Source organism: Odocoileus virginianus, chromosome 2 (genome assembly GCF_023699985.2).
Source record: "Odocoileus virginianus isolate 20LAN1187 ecotype Illinois chromosome 2, Ovbor_1.2, whole genome shotgun sequence".
NCBI classification, from domain to species: Eukaryota; Metazoa; Chordata; class Mammalia; order Artiodactyla; family Cervidae; genus Odocoileus; species Odocoileus virginianus.
This window is the reverse complement of record NC_069675.1, coordinates 2,611,373-2,628,046: the sequence shown is the minus strand read 5'-3', so window position 1 is coordinate 2,628,046 and position 16,674 is coordinate 2,611,373. Positions and strand designations below refer to the sequence as shown.

Sequence of the window (16,674 nt, the reverse complement as noted above, 5' to 3'; positions counted from 1 at the left end):
CTCCTTGCAGTCCAAGGGACTCTCAAGAGTCTCCTCCAACACCACAGTTCAAAAGCATCAATTCTTTGGCACTCAGCCTTCTTTATAGTCCAAGTCTCACATCCATACATGACTACTGGAAAAACCATAGCTTTGACTAGACGGACCTTTGTTGGCAAAGCAATGTCTCTGCTTTTTAGTCTGCTGTCTAGGTTGGTCATAGCTTTTCTTCCAAGGAGCAAGCATCTTTTAATTTCATGGATGCAGTCACCATCTACAGTGATTCTAGAGCCCCCCAAAATAAAGTCTGTCACTGTTCCCATTGTTTCCCCATCTATTTGTCATGTAGTGATGGGACTGGATGCCATGATCTTAGTTTTCTGAATGTTGAGTTTTAAGTCAACTAAAATGGTATGGACCTAACAGAAGCAGAAGATATTAAGAAGATGTAGCAACAATACACAGAAGAACTTTACAAAAAAGATCTTCATGACTCAGATAACCATGATGGTGTGATCACACACCAGACCTCCTGGAATGTGAAGTCAAGTGGGCATTGGAAGCATCATTACGAACAAAGCTAGTGGAGGTGATGAAATTCCAGTTGAGCTATTTCAAATCCTAAGAGATGATGCTGTTAAAGTGCTGCACTCAATATGCCAGCAAATTTGGAAAACTCAGCAGTGGCCACAGGACTGGCAAAGGTCAGTTTTCATTCCAATCCCAAAGAAAGGCAATGCCAAATAATGCTCAAACTACCACACAATTGCACTCATCTCACATGCTGGCAAAGTAATGCTCAAAATTCTCTGAGCCAGGCTTCAACAGTATGTGATCCATGAACTTCCAGATGTTCAAGCTAGATTTTGAAAAGGCAAAGGAACCAGAGATCAAATTGCCAGCATCCACTGGATCATCAAAAAAGCAAGAGAGTTCCAGAAAAACATCTACTTTTGCTTTACTGACTATGCCAAAGCCTTTGACTGTGTGGATCACAACAAACTGTGGAAAATTCTTCAAGAGACGGGAATATCAGACCACCTTACCTGCCTCTTGAGAAATCTGTATGCAGGTCAGGAAGCAACAGTTAGAACTGGGCATGGAACAAGAGTGGTTCCAAATTGGGAAAGGAGTATGTCAAGGCTGCTTATTTAACTTCTATGCAGAGTACATCACACGAAATGCCTGGCTGGATGAAGCACAAACTGGAATCAAGATTGACAGGAGAAATATCAAAACCTCAGATATGCAGATGACACCATCCTTATGGCAGAAAGCGAAGAAGAACTAAAGAGCCTCTTGATGAAAGCGAAAGAGGAGAGTGAAAAAGTTGGCACTTAGTAAGAATTCAATAAGTATCTGTTGCGCACATACACAGACATAAATGACATCCTCAGGGCTGGTGCATAGTCTTCCCGGAACAGACGCCCTGAAGATGTGTGTGTGATGAGTGGGCACAGGGAAACGGAAACAGGAGGCCAGAAGAGGAGAGGCTGTGCTTCCCCCTTCCCCTCACCTCTGAGCTGCGCACAGCCCCCTCAGCCATGCCTCATTCCCTGGCTCCCCTCTCCGGCAGCTTCCACACTCGCAGGGTTGGGGGGTGTCCAGGGCGGTGGAAGCTGTAGAGAGTCAGGACCCAGGAGGTCTGGACAGGGCGGCAGTGTGGAAGTAAGAGCACAGACTTAACTAGGGGCTGACTACTTTGCTGGCAGCGCTGGCCTTCCTCTCCGACCTCCGGACCTCTGGGTGGGGGGTCCAGCCACTCACCAAAAGGATTTGGTGGACTCTAAAGAATTTCTAGGAGGCTCTTTGGCAGGAAGCAAGTGGGCAGAGAGAGCCGGGGCCTGGGAACGAGGCTGGGAGCCTTTGTGGTCCCGACCATTTCCTTCCAGCATATTAGATCCACGGTCAGTTCCACTTATCTCCACCAGGTGGCAGTGCTTGCCAAGCCCTCTGATTTCCAGGGCAGATTTTTTTCCAAGGGCGTGTGGATGCTTCCTCCACTGTTCATCCTCTCACGGAGAAGCAAGAGACTGGTGTTCACCCAGGAGTGGATCGCTGGGTTGTGAGGTTGGCTGACGGACAATTTTTAAAGAAACGGCCACACTGCACTGTTTGGCAGTGACAAATCCTTGCTGACTACCTACTGTGTAGACAGCCCTGATCATTCCAAGGGCTGGTCTCTAGGCCCGGCAGCCCCCTTGTCTCTGAGATTCCACGTGTCGGGTAACAGCTGAGCACAGGCAAGGGGTCTCGGGGCCCCAGCAGCAGACACAGAGGCTGGGCTGCCTAGCAGAGTCTCAGATTGGCTGGATTCCCACTGGCTTCCCATTTCTGCTCAGTGGCAGGCTGGTGTGAACCCTAGGCAAGACCCCAGCTCTCTTGGCTGTGTGATGGGGACTGACACATCTGTCCAGAAGCTTCTCGGAGCACTTGAGGCATCTTAGGAGATGACCTGGGGAACAGCCCTTTGTAATGATGAGGGTCTGGGCAAACTGTTGATGGATTGCCAGTGAATGGACCCTGGCTGGGGGAGGGAGAGTCTGTGCGGAGCTTCAGGGTGAGGAGGAGGGGCAGAATCCTCAGCCCCTCTGACCTCTAGTCCTGGGAGGGCCCCTCCTGGCTTTGAGGGTGCCCCTCTTGACTTTGTGGGCTCAACCCTCCTGCAGTACCAATTATAGTCAGCAGGGGCCGCCTCAGAGGACACCCTCATCTCATAGGACTGTCCCTGCTGTTTGCAGCTAAGTCCAGTCCGACTGTGACCCCGTGGATTGCAGCCCTCCAGACTCTTCTGTCCCTCACTATCTCCTGGACTTTGCTCAGATTCATGTTTATTGAGTTGATGATACTATATCATCATCTCATCTGCCTCCCCTTTCTCCTTTTGCCTTCAGTCTTTCCCGGCATCAGTGTCTTTTCCGAGTCAGCTCTTTGCATCAGGTGACCAGAGTATTGGAGTTTCAGCTTCAGCATCAGTCCTTCCAGTGAATATTCAGGGTTGATTTCCTTTAGGATTGACTGGTTTGATCTCCTTGCAGTCCAAGAGACTCTCAAGAATCTTCTCCAGCACTACAATTTGAAGGCATCAATTCTTGGGTACTCAGCCTTCTTTATAGTCCAACTCTCACATCCATACATGACTACTGGAAAAACCATAGCTTTGACTAGACAGACTTTTGTTGACAAAGTAATATCTCTGCTTTTTAATATGCTGTCTAGGTTTGTCATAGCTTTCCTTCCAAGGAGCAAGTGTCTTTTTTTTTTTTTTCATGGCTACAGTCATGGTCCACAGTGATTTTGGAGCCCAAGACAATAAAATCCGTCACTGCTTCCACTTTTCCCCCTTCTATTTGCCGTGAAGTGATGGGACTAGATGCCATGATCTTAGTTTATTAATGTTTGAGTTTTAAGCCAGCTTTTTCACTCTCCTCTTTCACCCTCATCAAGAAGCTCTTTAGTTCCTCTTCACTTTCTGCGTAAGGGCAGTGGTATCATCCGCATATCTGAGGTTGTTGATATTTCTCCTGGCAATCTCGATTTTGGCTTGTGATTCATTCAGCTCAGCATTTCACATGATGTACTCTGCACAGAAGTTAAATAAGCAGGGTGACAATATACAGCCTTATGGTAGTTCTTTCCCAATTTGTAACCTTGTCCCATTCTAACTGTTGCTTCTTGACCCACCTACAGGTTTCTCAGGAGACAGGTAAGGTGGTCTGGTATTCCCACTCTTCAAGAATCTTCCAGTTTGTTGTGCACAGTCAAAGGCTTTAATGTAATCAATAAAGCAAAAGTTTTACTTTGGAATTCTCTTTCTTTTTCTATGATCCAATGGATGTTGGCAATTTGATTTCTGGTTCCTCTGCCTTTTCTAAATCCAGTTTGTATATCTGGAAGTTCTTGGTTCACATACTGCTCAAGTTCATGCACCTATGCAATATTGTTCTTTATGGCATCAGACCTTACTTTCACCACCAGACACATCTACAAATGAGCGTCATTTCTGCTTTGCCCCAGCCACAGCATTCTTTCAGGAGCTATTAGTAACTGCCCTCTGCTCTCCCCCAGTAACATACTGTACGCATTCCAACCTGGGGGTGCGCATCTTCTGCTGTCATATCTTTTTGCCTTTTCGCACCGTTATGGGGTTCTCGCAGCAAGAATGCTACCACGGCTTGCCATTCCCTCCTCCAGCGGACCACGTTTTGTCAGAACTCTTCATGATGACCCGTTCGTCTTGGGTGGCCCTGCGTGGCATGGCTCATAGCTTCACCAAGTAATGCAAGCCCCTTTGCCAGGAGAAGTTTGCGATCCATGAAGGGGCCAGTCAATACCTTCCTGAAACAAATATTTACAACAGCCTTGCGGCCAGGCAGGTGTCCCGGAGGGAAGGGTGCAGTCTCCATCATGGGGTGGCCTCCACTTCACACTCAGGCAACCAGTCAGCAGCTATCCATGAGCCCCTACTAGTGTCAGTGAGATGGGGAAGATGTTAGTAGCAACTGAATGCTCAGGCGGGCCATGGCCTGGGGGAGGATCGTGGAGGCTACACAGCTTGGCGGATAAGGCAGCTGCTCTCCAGTCAGACAGCTGGGGCCACGCCCTGGTCTTTCACTTCTGATTCTGAACAAGTTGCTTCACCTCCTTGAGCCTCGGTTTCCCCATTTGTAAAATGAGAATGATTACCATAAGTAGAATCTTTTCAAGAAGTTGCCATGAGGATTAGCAAGTTAATACAGTACTGGACTTAGGACAGTAGTGTTTGTTATTAATAAACAAATAAACTGAAGGTGGGACTTCGCTGGTGCTTCAGTGGTTAAGAATCTGCCCGCCAGTGCAGGGGCCATGGGTTCGATCTCTGGTCCAGGAAGGTCCCACACTAAGCCCGCGCCACAGTCATCGAGCCTGTGCTCGGAGCTCCAGCTCTGCAACGAAAGAAGCCACTGTGACCAGAAGCCGGAGCACGGCGACAGAGTGGCTGCGCTCACTGCGGCTCGAGAAAGCCGACTCACAGCAACAAAGACCCATCGCAGCCAAAAGTTAAAATTAAAAAAATAAAAATGATTAAAACAAGAAGCCTGGGGAATGTGTGATGGGAGAGGAGGCCTCAGCACCCCAGGCCCTGGATTTGGATTCTCAGGACGCCCACCCCACCGGGGTCCTGAAGGTGAGGCCATACCACCTCAGCCTGCTGGCACTGGGCAGCCCAGCGTCCACAGCCTCTCCAGTAACTTTCCAGATGGGCTGAGGCTCAAGGCCTGATCTCCCTGATAAGATAACATAACTATCTCTTTTATAGGAATGTGGTTTATCAAAAAGGTGCTCTTGGCTCCAGCTCACCCAAGGCAAACAGCCAGCCCTACGGGCGGGGTGGGGGGGGGGGGGGAGGCGGCCTCTGACTCCAGTCCTAAGCCAGGATCCCTCCGACTCCGACGGCAGGATCATTGGCCACGGACGCACTGTGATTGCTCCTGACTTCTCACCAGTTTGCCTTTGACCTTAAAGACAGTTTTTAGAGAGCCTGGCAGGGGGCTTGGTGTGGAACAGATGTCCAGAGTCACCCTGACACATTCTGAAGTCAACCGAGGCCAAGTAGCTGTCACCAGGACCAAAATCATGGCACATGGGGGCTGGCAGGGACGCACAGACCAGTGCATCCTGGTTTCCCGTTCTACACACGGGGACACAAAGGCCTGGGGAGAGAAAGAGAGGTAAAGCTAACCCAGGAGACAGAATCCGGGTCTCCAAACACTCACCCTTTCCCCTCCTCACTCGCAGTCAAGCTGCTCAGCCAGCAGCACCACTGTCCCCAGGGAAATGCATGGGGCATATCCACCCCTTCAGCCAAGTTCCAAGTAGTCAATGATCGGAGGGCTTGCCTGGTGGTCCAAGTGGTTGGGCTCCAAGTTCCCAGCTCGGGGGGCCCACGTCCAACTCCCCGCCAGGGAATTAGATCCCACATTCTGCAACCAAGAGCCGGAGCAGCCAAATAAGTAAATATTGAAAACAAAACCACAGCAGAGTAGCCACTGCTGATGGCCTCGGTCTAGGGTCTTGGGAGGGCCTTAGCCTGGAGATCAAGGGCCAGGATACCCACAAGCCTCCAAATGCATCTAGGGCCTGTCACCTGAAGTGGGGTCTGCAGAACCGCCTTGTTAGAAAGGCTGAATCCCACACCTGCCCGGATCTTCTGATTCAAGCTTCATCTTAACAAGATCCCCAGCAGGTTCATGTGTTGTGATCTGAGAAGTACTAGCTTAGAGCAAGCCACTTTCCCTGCCACCAACCTCAGTTTCTCTAACAGGAATGAAAGGGGCAAAAGATTTCTGACATCTCTTGCCATCACTAACACCCTGGGAGCTCGGCCTTGGGCGTGACCCACTGCGGGACTCTGTGTTCCGTGGGGGATTCTGGGCAGTGGGCTTCCAGCGCCAGCAAGGCTGGGGAGCAGTCGACACCTCTGCTTGGCCCTTCTCCTCTTGGCCAGAGACCCGAGCCAGGGGCAGCTTCACAGGTCCTGAAATGCAGTTACTTCAATTCAACCCACTTCACCAACACTGATTAAGTGCCTCCTGTATCCTGGGGTCAGTAGTAGTGAATCTCTCTCTGCCCTGTACATTAGAATCAGCTGTGGCGCTTGTACTTTTATTATTTTGGTTTTTGCTTATTTTACTTTTTTTTTTTTTGCCTCACTGTACGGCATGTGGGATCTTAGTTCCCTGACCAGGGATCAAACCTGTGTCTCCTGCAGTGGAAGCACAAGTCTTAACCACTAGACAGCCAGGGAAGTCCCTGGGGGTGCTTTTAAACAAGGCCGATGCTGGGCTCCACCCCAGGCCACTGGAATCAAGGTCTCTGGGGGGAGGTCTGGCTACAGGTATTCATTAACACGACTCAGGCAGTGATAATGCACAGCTGGTTGATCGCAACTGATCAGAAGTAAGAGAGAAGGCTCCTCCACATCCAACCTCAGCCATCTCCCGAGTCCCCGCTTCCTCCGGGCCAGCCAGCTGTGGCAGGCCTGTTGCAAACCAGCAGTCATCAGGAAATTCCCTGGATATTGTAACTCGTGACTGCAATCTCTAATTAATCATCAACGCTGTAATATGATCCTGGCCCCATGACAAGGGGACCTGCTGAATATCTTTGGGAAACCTGTCCACTGGCCTTCTTCAGACCCAGGGACCCATGCCTGAGGAGCCCAGGTGGATGGGGGCCCAGATCTGCTCTCAGGCTGGTAAGTGTGAGCCCTGAGCTTTCTGCCTGGACCAGAAATACAAGAAGCAGAGGGGCGCTCTGTGTTTTCTGGGGTGGAAGATTCAGGAGATAGAGGTATAGTCAGTGTAAATATTGCTCAGAAGGAGTTTCTGATCGAGGCCAGGCTGCCCTAGGCAGTGAGCTGTTATGAGCCCAGGAGGTAGTGAAAGCTTCCTTTCTCAGCGAGAATCCAATAGAAGCTGAGGAACTCGGGCCACAATCCCTGCAGTGATGCAAAGACCCTTATGACCCGTTTGCCTTTCAGATCCTGTTGTGCAGAGAGAAGACTGGCTGGGATGGGAAAGAGGGTAGAGCTTAGGGGGCCTGGTGGAAGACCGGGGTCCCAGCTCTGCCCTCACAGAGCTGTGGGGACCTTTCCTGTCACTTCTCCCGGAGCCTTAGCTTCCTCGTCCGCAGGCTGGGAGCCAATGCCCCCATCCTGCCAGTTACAGAGCTGCCAGAAGCAGAGACCACAGGGTCACCAGGCTCAATGATTCTCTGCCGGTCTCACCTGAGGTCACAACTTTGCCTTAGTGTCCGGGGCGGGGGTTGGAGAGCTGGGTCTCTTATGACTAGAGATCTGGACCACGCATCCCTGCTCCCAGAGCCTGGACTCTGCTCCTTCCCAAGCAGGACCTGGAGCCCTTGACTCCGCAGTAACCATAGTAACCTAGGGTTCCCGGGCACCAGCAGCAGGGGCATCTGAATCAAGGGGTGGGGGCGGGGCCAAGGATGGGGGCTCAGGATGCTGCCTGAAAGTGGGGCTGATGAGAACAGCCACCTGCAGGCATAAAGTGCTCAGAACTCCCTGCCCAACTGACTGGGGACACGCCTACTTGGAGAGCCACGCTTGGCCAGTACCCACCTCTGCCTCACCCCAACCCAGGAGCAGGCTGGACTGGGTCACTTGGGTCAAAGAATGGGAGGAGCCCTGCCAGCCAGCCTTGGAGAAGGGGGTGCTACCCAGAGCCAGCCCCAAACTCAGGCACAGAGCCCCGTGCAAAGCAGAGGAAGGGGCCCCGTGGGCAGAGGCCGTTCTGCCGGACGGGCGGCACACGGGTGGCTGTCATTGCTGCTCAGCCTTGGCCTTTCGCAGTGAACAACTAACACAGCCACTCAGGACCTCACATGTGGAAAGGCTGACCCCCAAAAAGCCCTGTGTGCCTTGCGAGGGCCACACTCAGGCCACTGCTGGGGGCTGCTGAGACAGTGAGTGGAGCCCAGGCGGCAGCTGGCAGAAGCAGCACAGTCCACTGGGCCCCGGCGTCCTGTGACCTCTCTCGGCCTCCCTCCTCTAACTGCTGATGTGAGGACATAGCGCCCACGGGCCGGTGGGAAACTCCCGAGACAGGGGTAAGCTTTGCAGACTGTCAAACCCCTGTGGAGGACTAAGTCTGCTTCTCCTAGGGCCCCCAGGGCCCGCCTGCCCTTCTGAGGGACTCACGCACCCAGCAGTTCCATCAGCTGCTTCTTTGGCTCCTGCCCCACTGCTCCCGCAGCCAGTGGGGGTCAGGGGTGGGCTCGCTGTGGCCTTGACGGTCTGCCTCGCACCTGACCACGCCTAGCCTCCCCTCCCGGCGCCTGGCTGACACCTTGCAGGCATCTGAGCGTCAAGAGGAGGGCAGGGGTTGAACGTGTGCCCCCTGCATTGACTGGAAGTGTGGAGTCTTAACCACTGGACCACCAGGGAAGTTCCCTGGCTCAAGTTTTGAATGAATTCTCTTTATATTTTCAGCCTCCCTCCTCCAACCCAGAAAAAGCAGGGTCAGGATGGGAGGGGGAGAGAGCTAAGGCCCGGGGAGCTGGCTAAGTGCCCGTCTTAGGGCCGGAAGCTCCACCAGCTTCCTTCAGGCCTCTGGGGCTGAGAGGAAGGGCTGCCCAGCAAGGAACTTTCCCGTCCCAGCTGCCAAGTGGAGGCAAGTCAGGAAGTCCCCTGCTTTCAAAGCTTACCCAGGCCTACGGCCCGGCCCACAATTCTGAGGGGCTGACCTGGGACCCCTTTTCGGGTTTCACACCCTCACTACTTTGGGAGTTACCAGGTTCCTTCTTTCTCTCCCAGGACGAGAGAAGTCACCCTCACTGGGGTCAGCGATGCTGGTTCTCTGTGGCAAAGTCAGAAAGTCACATAAGCAGATGGGAAAACTCAGCCGCAGCCCCCGCCCCCCGCCACTGCAGAATTAGAGCGGGCCACAAACAGCCTGCCAGCCCATCTCTCAGCCTGTTTCTAGATACAGACGGGCTACACATGTGTAAACATACGAATAATACACATATAACTGTATGTGTCAAACACAAGCAGGATCATCTGCTGACTGTTCTAAAACCTGCCTCTTTAGTTAATGACAATAACAGCCATCACCAGGTATCCAGAGCTGGTACTGTCAACAGTGCCTTTAATTTTTACAGCATCCCTAAGGGGGGGGGGGATTCCCTGGTGGCTCAAGTGGTAAAGAATCTGCCTGCAGTACAGGAGACCAGGAATGGATCCCTGGGTCGGGAAGATCCCCTGGAGGAAGGCACGGCAACCCAACTCCAGTATTCTTGCCTGGAGAATTCCATGGACAGAGGAGCCTGGTGGGCTACAGTCCATAGATCTCAAAGAGTCCGACAGGACTCCGTGACTAAGCTGCAGTAAAGGAGGGAAACTGAGGCTTGGCAAGAGTCAGGAGAGAACTAAGATCCCGGACAGCCAAGCGGGTTCCCCACTGGTTCTAAGAAGGTCTCTGGAGTGGGGATGGGGGACAGCCGGGACAGTAGCCCCAGGGAGCATGGGTTGATGGAAATGCCCCTTTCCCCTGGTGGGGAGGGCTCCAGGCTGCCCGGAAGGCCAGCCGTGTGTCCGGCCGACCTGCAATGACGCCCCCGCCCCCGCCGCAGATGCCGAGGCTCCCCGAGAGGCGCTCCGCTTCCACGCCCAGGCGGTGGGCGCACAGGTGCGCCTGGATGCTGAGCGGAGCACCGCGTTCAGGCACGCCACGTTCCACGACGGCATCGTGTTCAGCCAGCGGCCGGTGCAGCCGGGAGAGCGCGTGGCGCTGCGTTTGCTGTGGCACGAGCCCGGCTGGCTGGGTGGCCTCCGCGTGGGCTTCACGCGCCTGGACCCCGCGCGGGTGCCCGCGCCCAGCCTGCCGCCCTTCGTGTGCCCGGACCTGGAGCAGCAGAGTCAGACCTGGGCGGCCATGCTTCCTGACGGCTGCGCCCTCCCGGGGGACGTGGTGCGCTTCTGGGTGAACCGCCAGGGCCAGATCTTCGCCCGGGTCAACTCGGGGCCCCGGCGGCTGCTGCGCGAGGGCGTGCTCATGGGCGCCCCGCTCTGGGCCGTGATGGACGTGTACGGGACCACCAAGGCCATCCAGCTGCTGGGTGAGGCCAGGGGCGGGGACCCAGGCGCCGTCCCTGGGAACGGGGGCGGGGGAGGCGGCGGCTCCGGTGGTGCCTGACCGCGTACAGGGTCGGGGAGAACTGCTGTTTCTTTCATATGGAGTTTTTCCATCGGCTTCTCTCCGGGTATGAAGATGTTCGCTGGGGACCAGACCCAGTCGCAGGGAGGGCAGCCCTGTTTTGAAGAATGAGAAGGCATGCCCAGCACCCCAAACATATGTTAGAGCAGCGGTCCCTAGCCTTTTTGGCACCAGGGACCAGTTTCGTGGCAGACAGCTTTTCCACAGAAGGAGGGGTGAGGGAAATGGTTTCAGGATGATTCAAGCACATTACATTTCTTATGCACTTTATTTCTATTATTATTCCATCAGCTCCACCTCAGATCATCAGGCATCAGATCCCAGAGGTTGGGGACCCCTATGTTAGAGGGATGGTCTCATTTACAAAGAAAAAAATATTTGGGGCGGGCTGGGTTTTGCAGTCACAGTAGGAGTTTGCTGCAGACAGGGGTGGCAACAAAGGGAACATAAGTGTGCAAGTTAGAGGTAGGCAAGAAGGCAGCCTGGTGGGGTCAAAGGTGAGATGTTCAGGCACTCAGTGGGGAAATGAGGACCACCTGAAAGGAGAGTGGATTTCAGAGGAGTGAGGAGATACAGGAAGACTCATGAAAAGAAGTGTTGGCATACCTGGGCAGTCTTCCAGGGACCTGCACGAGCATTCCAGTCCCCCCAGTGTGTTTGTTTTTCGGATGGCTTGTCACAACTGCTCGGGCCTCACCCCCGGAGGGGCCCAGGCACCTGTTTTCCCACCTCCTGGGGGACTCTGTTGCGCATCCGTTGGGGAGCAGTGACCGGACGCTGAAGATCTCTGCTCAGGCAGGCAGTAGGGCAGAGAGGAGCTGTCTGAAGGAAGCGTGGATTAGGATGAAAAAGCTGCAGGTCCACAAATTCTCTGCTGGGTCCCACTGGGAAAGGGGTGGCCAGGACAGGGCTGGACCCCCGGCTTGGAGCTGCAGCACTGCGACCCAGAGAAGAAAGGAGGCGGACACTCTGCTTTGGAGGCAGGGACTGGGGAGGTGGGTTGAATGGAAACACCCTGACTGCTTTCCCCTGGTCCTGACTTTCCCTTTCTGCCTTAGATCTTACAGGCAACAACTTTCCCACAACCATGCCAAGGGACCTCAGTGATGAGGCTCTGCCCGGGCCCAAAGGTGAGTGGCTTTCCCGAGTGCCAGGGACTCCCCAGGGCTCCAGAGCTGGGGAAGCCGGGCAAGGGCCCCAGCCCTGGGAACTCGGTTATGCCTTCCCAGGTGCCTTCAAGTCTCCCACAGGCCGTAGGCCGAAACCTGAAAGCCATGTAACAGTTCTGCCTTCTAGGACATTGGCTGGCTTCATAAGTTACTGGGCACACTCATGAATAGATGTTATTTTGTCCACCTGCTTTTAAAAGAGCAATCCCTGTTCATAGTAAAAAAACGAAAAAAACAAAAAACTTTGCCAAGCAGAAATAAAATACATATTCAAAGATAAAAAAGGAAGTGAAAAAAAAAGCACACCTCCCAAACTTCACATTGCCTGTTAGGTAGATTTCCTCCCGGTATTTTGTAATTATATATATATATATACACACACACACACATATGGGCGGAAGTGGAGGCGGGTGTTTCCCAGGTAGCACTTGTGGTAAAGAACCTGCCTGCCAATGCAGGAGGTGTTAGAAACGTGCATTTGATCCCTGGGTTGGGAAGATCCCCTGGAGGAGGGCATGGCTACCCACTCCAGTGTTCTTGCCTGGAGAACCCCATGGACAGAGGAGCCTGACGGGCCACAGTCCCTGGGGTCGCAGAGTCAGACACGACTAAAGTGACCAAGCACAGCACTCCGTACGTGGGGAGTTCTTTATGCTTTGTTTTCCTTTTTCCTAAATTGGAATCTTAGGCTATGCATGTATGTACCTTACAGTTTCCTTCCCAGCCCTTTTCCCTGATTGCATTATGAGCACTCTCTCACGAGGCCGTGTTCTTCGTGCTCTGACCACGTGCGTCTGTGTCCTGTGGTGCTGTGAGTGCGCCGCCCTCTCGTGGCCCCAAGCGCCCTGACCTGTGTTGTCGCCTTTCCCAGCCTCAGCAGGAGAAGAGTGTGCCATCTGCTTCCACCAGGTCGCCAACACCCGCCTTGTCCCCTGCGGCCACACACACTTCTGCAGCTCCTGTGCCTGGAGGGTCTTCAGGGACACGGCCAGATGCCCCGTGTGTCGCTGGGAGATCGAGGAGGTGGCCCCGGCTGGGGATCCTCTTGTCCTGGGTGCTGGAGAGGGCCTCCTGGTATAGGTGCAGAGCTCTGAGCCCAGCCCTTGCCGAGGGAGGAGGTGCAGCTCTGCCGTCTTTCTGGAGAAGAGTCGGAAATGCTGGTCAGCAGCAGGTGTGGCGGAGAGACGGCTCAAGGTCACAATGGCCCTACCCCTCCTCAGCAGGTTGGGCCTAGAGGAGCCAGGAGACGCCCCTTTCTGCCCACACCAGAACTACCTCCCCGGCTGGAGAAGGTGGCTAGCAATGGGCCAGCCAGGGTCTCGCCCCTCTGCTTAGTCCCAGGTTCATTGCTGCGTGCCAAGGCTTTTAACCAGCCATGGGATTCAGCCACCATGGACCTAGCAACCCCCAGTACAGCAAGTCCCACCTGTGTCAGCGAGAAGGGCCTTTGTGTAGAGAGGGGGGCGGCCCGACCCCTGGTTTTATGACTGAGGAAGCCAAGGTATATGCGCATGTCTGGTGAAGCCCTGCCCACCCAGGGTATTGAGAAACCTGGACCAGATGCAGGAAGCAGCTGGGTGGAATTTTTTTTTTATTAAAGTGTAGTTGATGTACTATATTGTATAAGTTACAGATGTACTGTTTAGTAATAACTTTTAAAGGTTATACTCCATTTGCCAATATATTGGCTATATTCCCCTGTTGCACAATGTATCCTTGTAGTTTATTTTATATCTAGTAGTTTGCACCTCTCAATCCCCTACCCCTAAATTGCCTCTCCCCTGTTCTCTCTCCCCACTAGTAACCCCACATTTTGGTGTGCTCATGAGGGGAGGGGAGCTCAGGGCCTTTCTACTCCATTGTCTTGGCCTCTGTCTACCCGATAGGTAGACAGACTGTCTTCCCCACAGTCTGTAGGGAAGCCAGGTCACTTCTACAAGTCCTCTCTAGGACTTCCCTGGTTGTCCAGTGGTTAAGAATCTGCCTGTCAATGCAGGGGACACCAGTTTGATCCCTGATCTGGGAACTAAGATCCCACATGCCGTGGGACCACTAAGCCTTTGGATTGCGACTACTGAGCCTGCACGTCCTAGAACCCATGAGCCACAACTGCTGAAGCCCGTGCGCCCTAGAGCCTGTGCTCCACCCAAGAGAAGCTACCGCAATGAGAAGCCTCTGCACCGCAACTAGAGAGTAGCCCCAACTCATGGCAAATAGAGAAAGCCCGCTCACGGCAACGGGAGCCTGTGCGTTGCAACAAAAACCCAGTGCAGCCATAAATAAATAAGTAAACAGATAAATATAAATTAATTAATTAAAAACAAGTCCTCTGTAAAGGGGATCAGCAGTCAGCTGCCCACCTTCCTTGCCCGGCAGTTCATGAGATCCCAGCACGTTTGTGCATCTGAAATCGAGTTGACCCTTCAGAGCACACTGTTGTCATTGTGCTTATTGCCTTGCAATTTCTGAGATGTCAAAATAAAGTTTGTCTCTCATGAGTGAGTTTGTAATGTGTATGTCCCCTTTGTTGCAGTCAGCAGGAGTGAGCAGGGTGGGAGCTGGTCGGGATGCAGGGGCGTGGGGCCATGCCTTCCCGTCCCTCGCAGACACACCCTGAGCTTGCAGTGAGAGGGGCCTGGCGCTCAGGCCTGAGGAGCTGTTTTGCTGAGCAGGTGAACAGGATGAGCCTACAGATTCAGCCTTAAAGTTACAACAAGGCTCTGCCCTTGCCATCTTTGACTTGTGAGGACTTCCTGGAGTCTCTGCTCCTGCGTGAAGCAGTGACTTGACCCGGGGACCCCAATCATCAGGTGTCTGTGGTGGGGACAGGCGGGGAGGACAAGCCGTACCTGTTACATTGCTGGTGTTCCTGCTCCATGGCTGGTGTGAAAGAGCACTAAAAGGGAGCTGGAGCTGTGTGACGTCCCCAGTCACGGTGACGGGCGCCTCCCCACGCTGCGGCCAGCCAGAGGGGCAGGGCTTTGGGTGGAAAGTGAAATGTTAGCCGCTCAGCCGTGTGCAACTCTCTGTGACCCCATGGACTATAGCCCACCAGTCTCCTCTGTCCGTGGGATTCTCCAGGCAAGAACACTGGAGTGGGTTTCCATCCCCTTCTCTGGGGAATCTTCCTGACCCGGGTCTCCCTAGTTGCAGGCAGGTTCTTTACCGTCTGAGCCACCAGGAAAGCTCGGGTGTGGTGACCCCCGGAAGAGCTTCCGTTCTGGAGTAGGATCCCCTCTCTGCTGCCCAGGAGTTGTTCTGACCTTGGTCATGGGACTTGGACATCTGGGAGCCTCAGTTTCTTCATAACTTAGAAATAGGATCATTTTGTTTGCTGATATGTTGTTAGGATAACGGGTATAAATGAAACTCATAGCTTAGAGGAAGTACTCAGAATATGGAACTTTCTTTCTCTGGAAAGGCATCTCCCAGGGAAGCAGCCAGAGGAGGGCTGGCCGTCAGGGTACTGGGTATGAATCTTGACGGCTCACTGACTTAGCGAAGGCACCCGTGTCGCCCCAGTTCTACGCTTCTCATACTTCTTACGGTGTAAGACCACTAAACTTTGGGCATATCTCTGAGACATAAGGGAGCAACCAGGAGACACCTCACCCCCTGAATCCTTATTCTGTGTAAACCCTTTGATCTAGTTATTATTGAGCAAAAGTAAACATTTCCTTAGGCTAGGTCAAAGTCCTTATTTTGTTCATCATCAAAGACAGATTTGGCTTCTTCTACTCAGGTGTAGCTATATTAGTATCAGATAAACTAGAATTTAAGGGGAAAAAAAAGATTAAAGGGAATAAAGAGAATTCAACTAGAGATTATTGTACTAAGTGAAGTAAGTCAGAAAGAGAAAGACAAATGCCATATAATATCACTTATATGTGGAACCTAAACTATGACATAAGTGAACCTATCTTTGAAACAGAAACAGCTGTAGGGAGCAGACCAGTGTTTGCTGAGTGGGTGGGAGAGGGGTGGAGCAGGAGGCTGGGGTTGGCAGATGTGAGCTTTTATATGTAGATGGATAAACAATAAGGTTGTATGTATAGCACAGAGAGCTATGTTCAATATCCTATGGTAAACCACAATGGAAAGGAATATTTCGTTCTAGAGCAGGATCAGATTCTTAAAAGAGACTGTGTGTATATATATATACACATATATGTATAATTGAATCATTTTGTTGTACAGCAGTATTTAAAAACATTGTAAATTCAACTAATATTTCAATTAAAAAAATTTAAAACATGATTAAAAAAGAATTATTCATAATAACACCAAAGTGGAAACAATCCAAATGTCCATCAGCTAATGAATGAACAGCTGATGTGGTCTGTCCATACAATGAGATGCTTTTTGACAACAAAAAAAAGGAATGAAGTGCTGATTCATGCTACAACATGGATGAGGCCTGAAAACATGCTAAGCGTGGGAAGCCAGTCACAAGCGGCCACATATTGCATGATTTTATTCACGTGAAATGTCCGGAATAGGCAAATCCAGAGACAGAAAGTAGATTAGTATAGGGGCTGGAGAGAGGAAGAATGGGGAGTGACAACTAAGGGGTATGGGTTTCTTTAGGGTTCTAAAATTGATTTTGCTAATGGTTGCACAACTTTGTGAAGATACTAAAACCACTGGACTGCACACTTTAAAGAGATGGATATATGAGTTGCATCCAATTTTTAAATTATACAGCAACAAAAAAAAAAACCCACCAAAAAACCCACACCAAAATAGATGAATGAAGATGTGCTAGTAGAAGAAAAGGAAGGGAATATTAGCCCTGGGAGGAAAAGCTT

At 52.2% G+C, this 16,674-nt stretch overlaps 1 protein-coding gene and 1 long non-coding RNA gene across 3 annotated transcripts; one reads left to right on the top strand and one right to left on the bottom strand.

The window, feature by feature from the left end:
- Positions 1-7,003: 7,003 nt before the first annotated feature.
- Positions 7,004-14,368, top strand: NEURL3 (neuralized E3 ubiquitin protein ligase 3). Its single transcript, XM_020890427.2, has 4 exons — positions 7,004-7,216; positions 10,114-10,599; positions 11,756-11,827; positions 12,738-14,368. Exons 1-4 carry the CDS (start codon positions 7,168-7,170, stop codon positions 12,944-12,946), a joined length of 816 nt encoding a protein of 271 aa, XP_020746086.2. The 5' UTR covers positions 7,004-7,167; the 3' UTR covers positions 12,947-14,368.
- On the bottom strand, positions 10,947-14,841 carry LOC139037496 (uncharacterized). 2 transcript variants are annotated; one of them, XR_011490359.1, is made up of 3 exons: positions 14,716-14,841; positions 12,717-13,003; positions 10,947-11,519 (listed from the first exon to the last, which is right to left on the bottom strand). It is a non-coding gene; the product is annotated as an uncharacterized lncRNA (long non-coding RNA). The 2 variants fall into 2 exon arrangements; XR_011490358.1 differs by having other exon boundaries at positions 10,947-13,003.
- Positions 14,842-16,674: the final 1,833 nt, after the last annotated feature.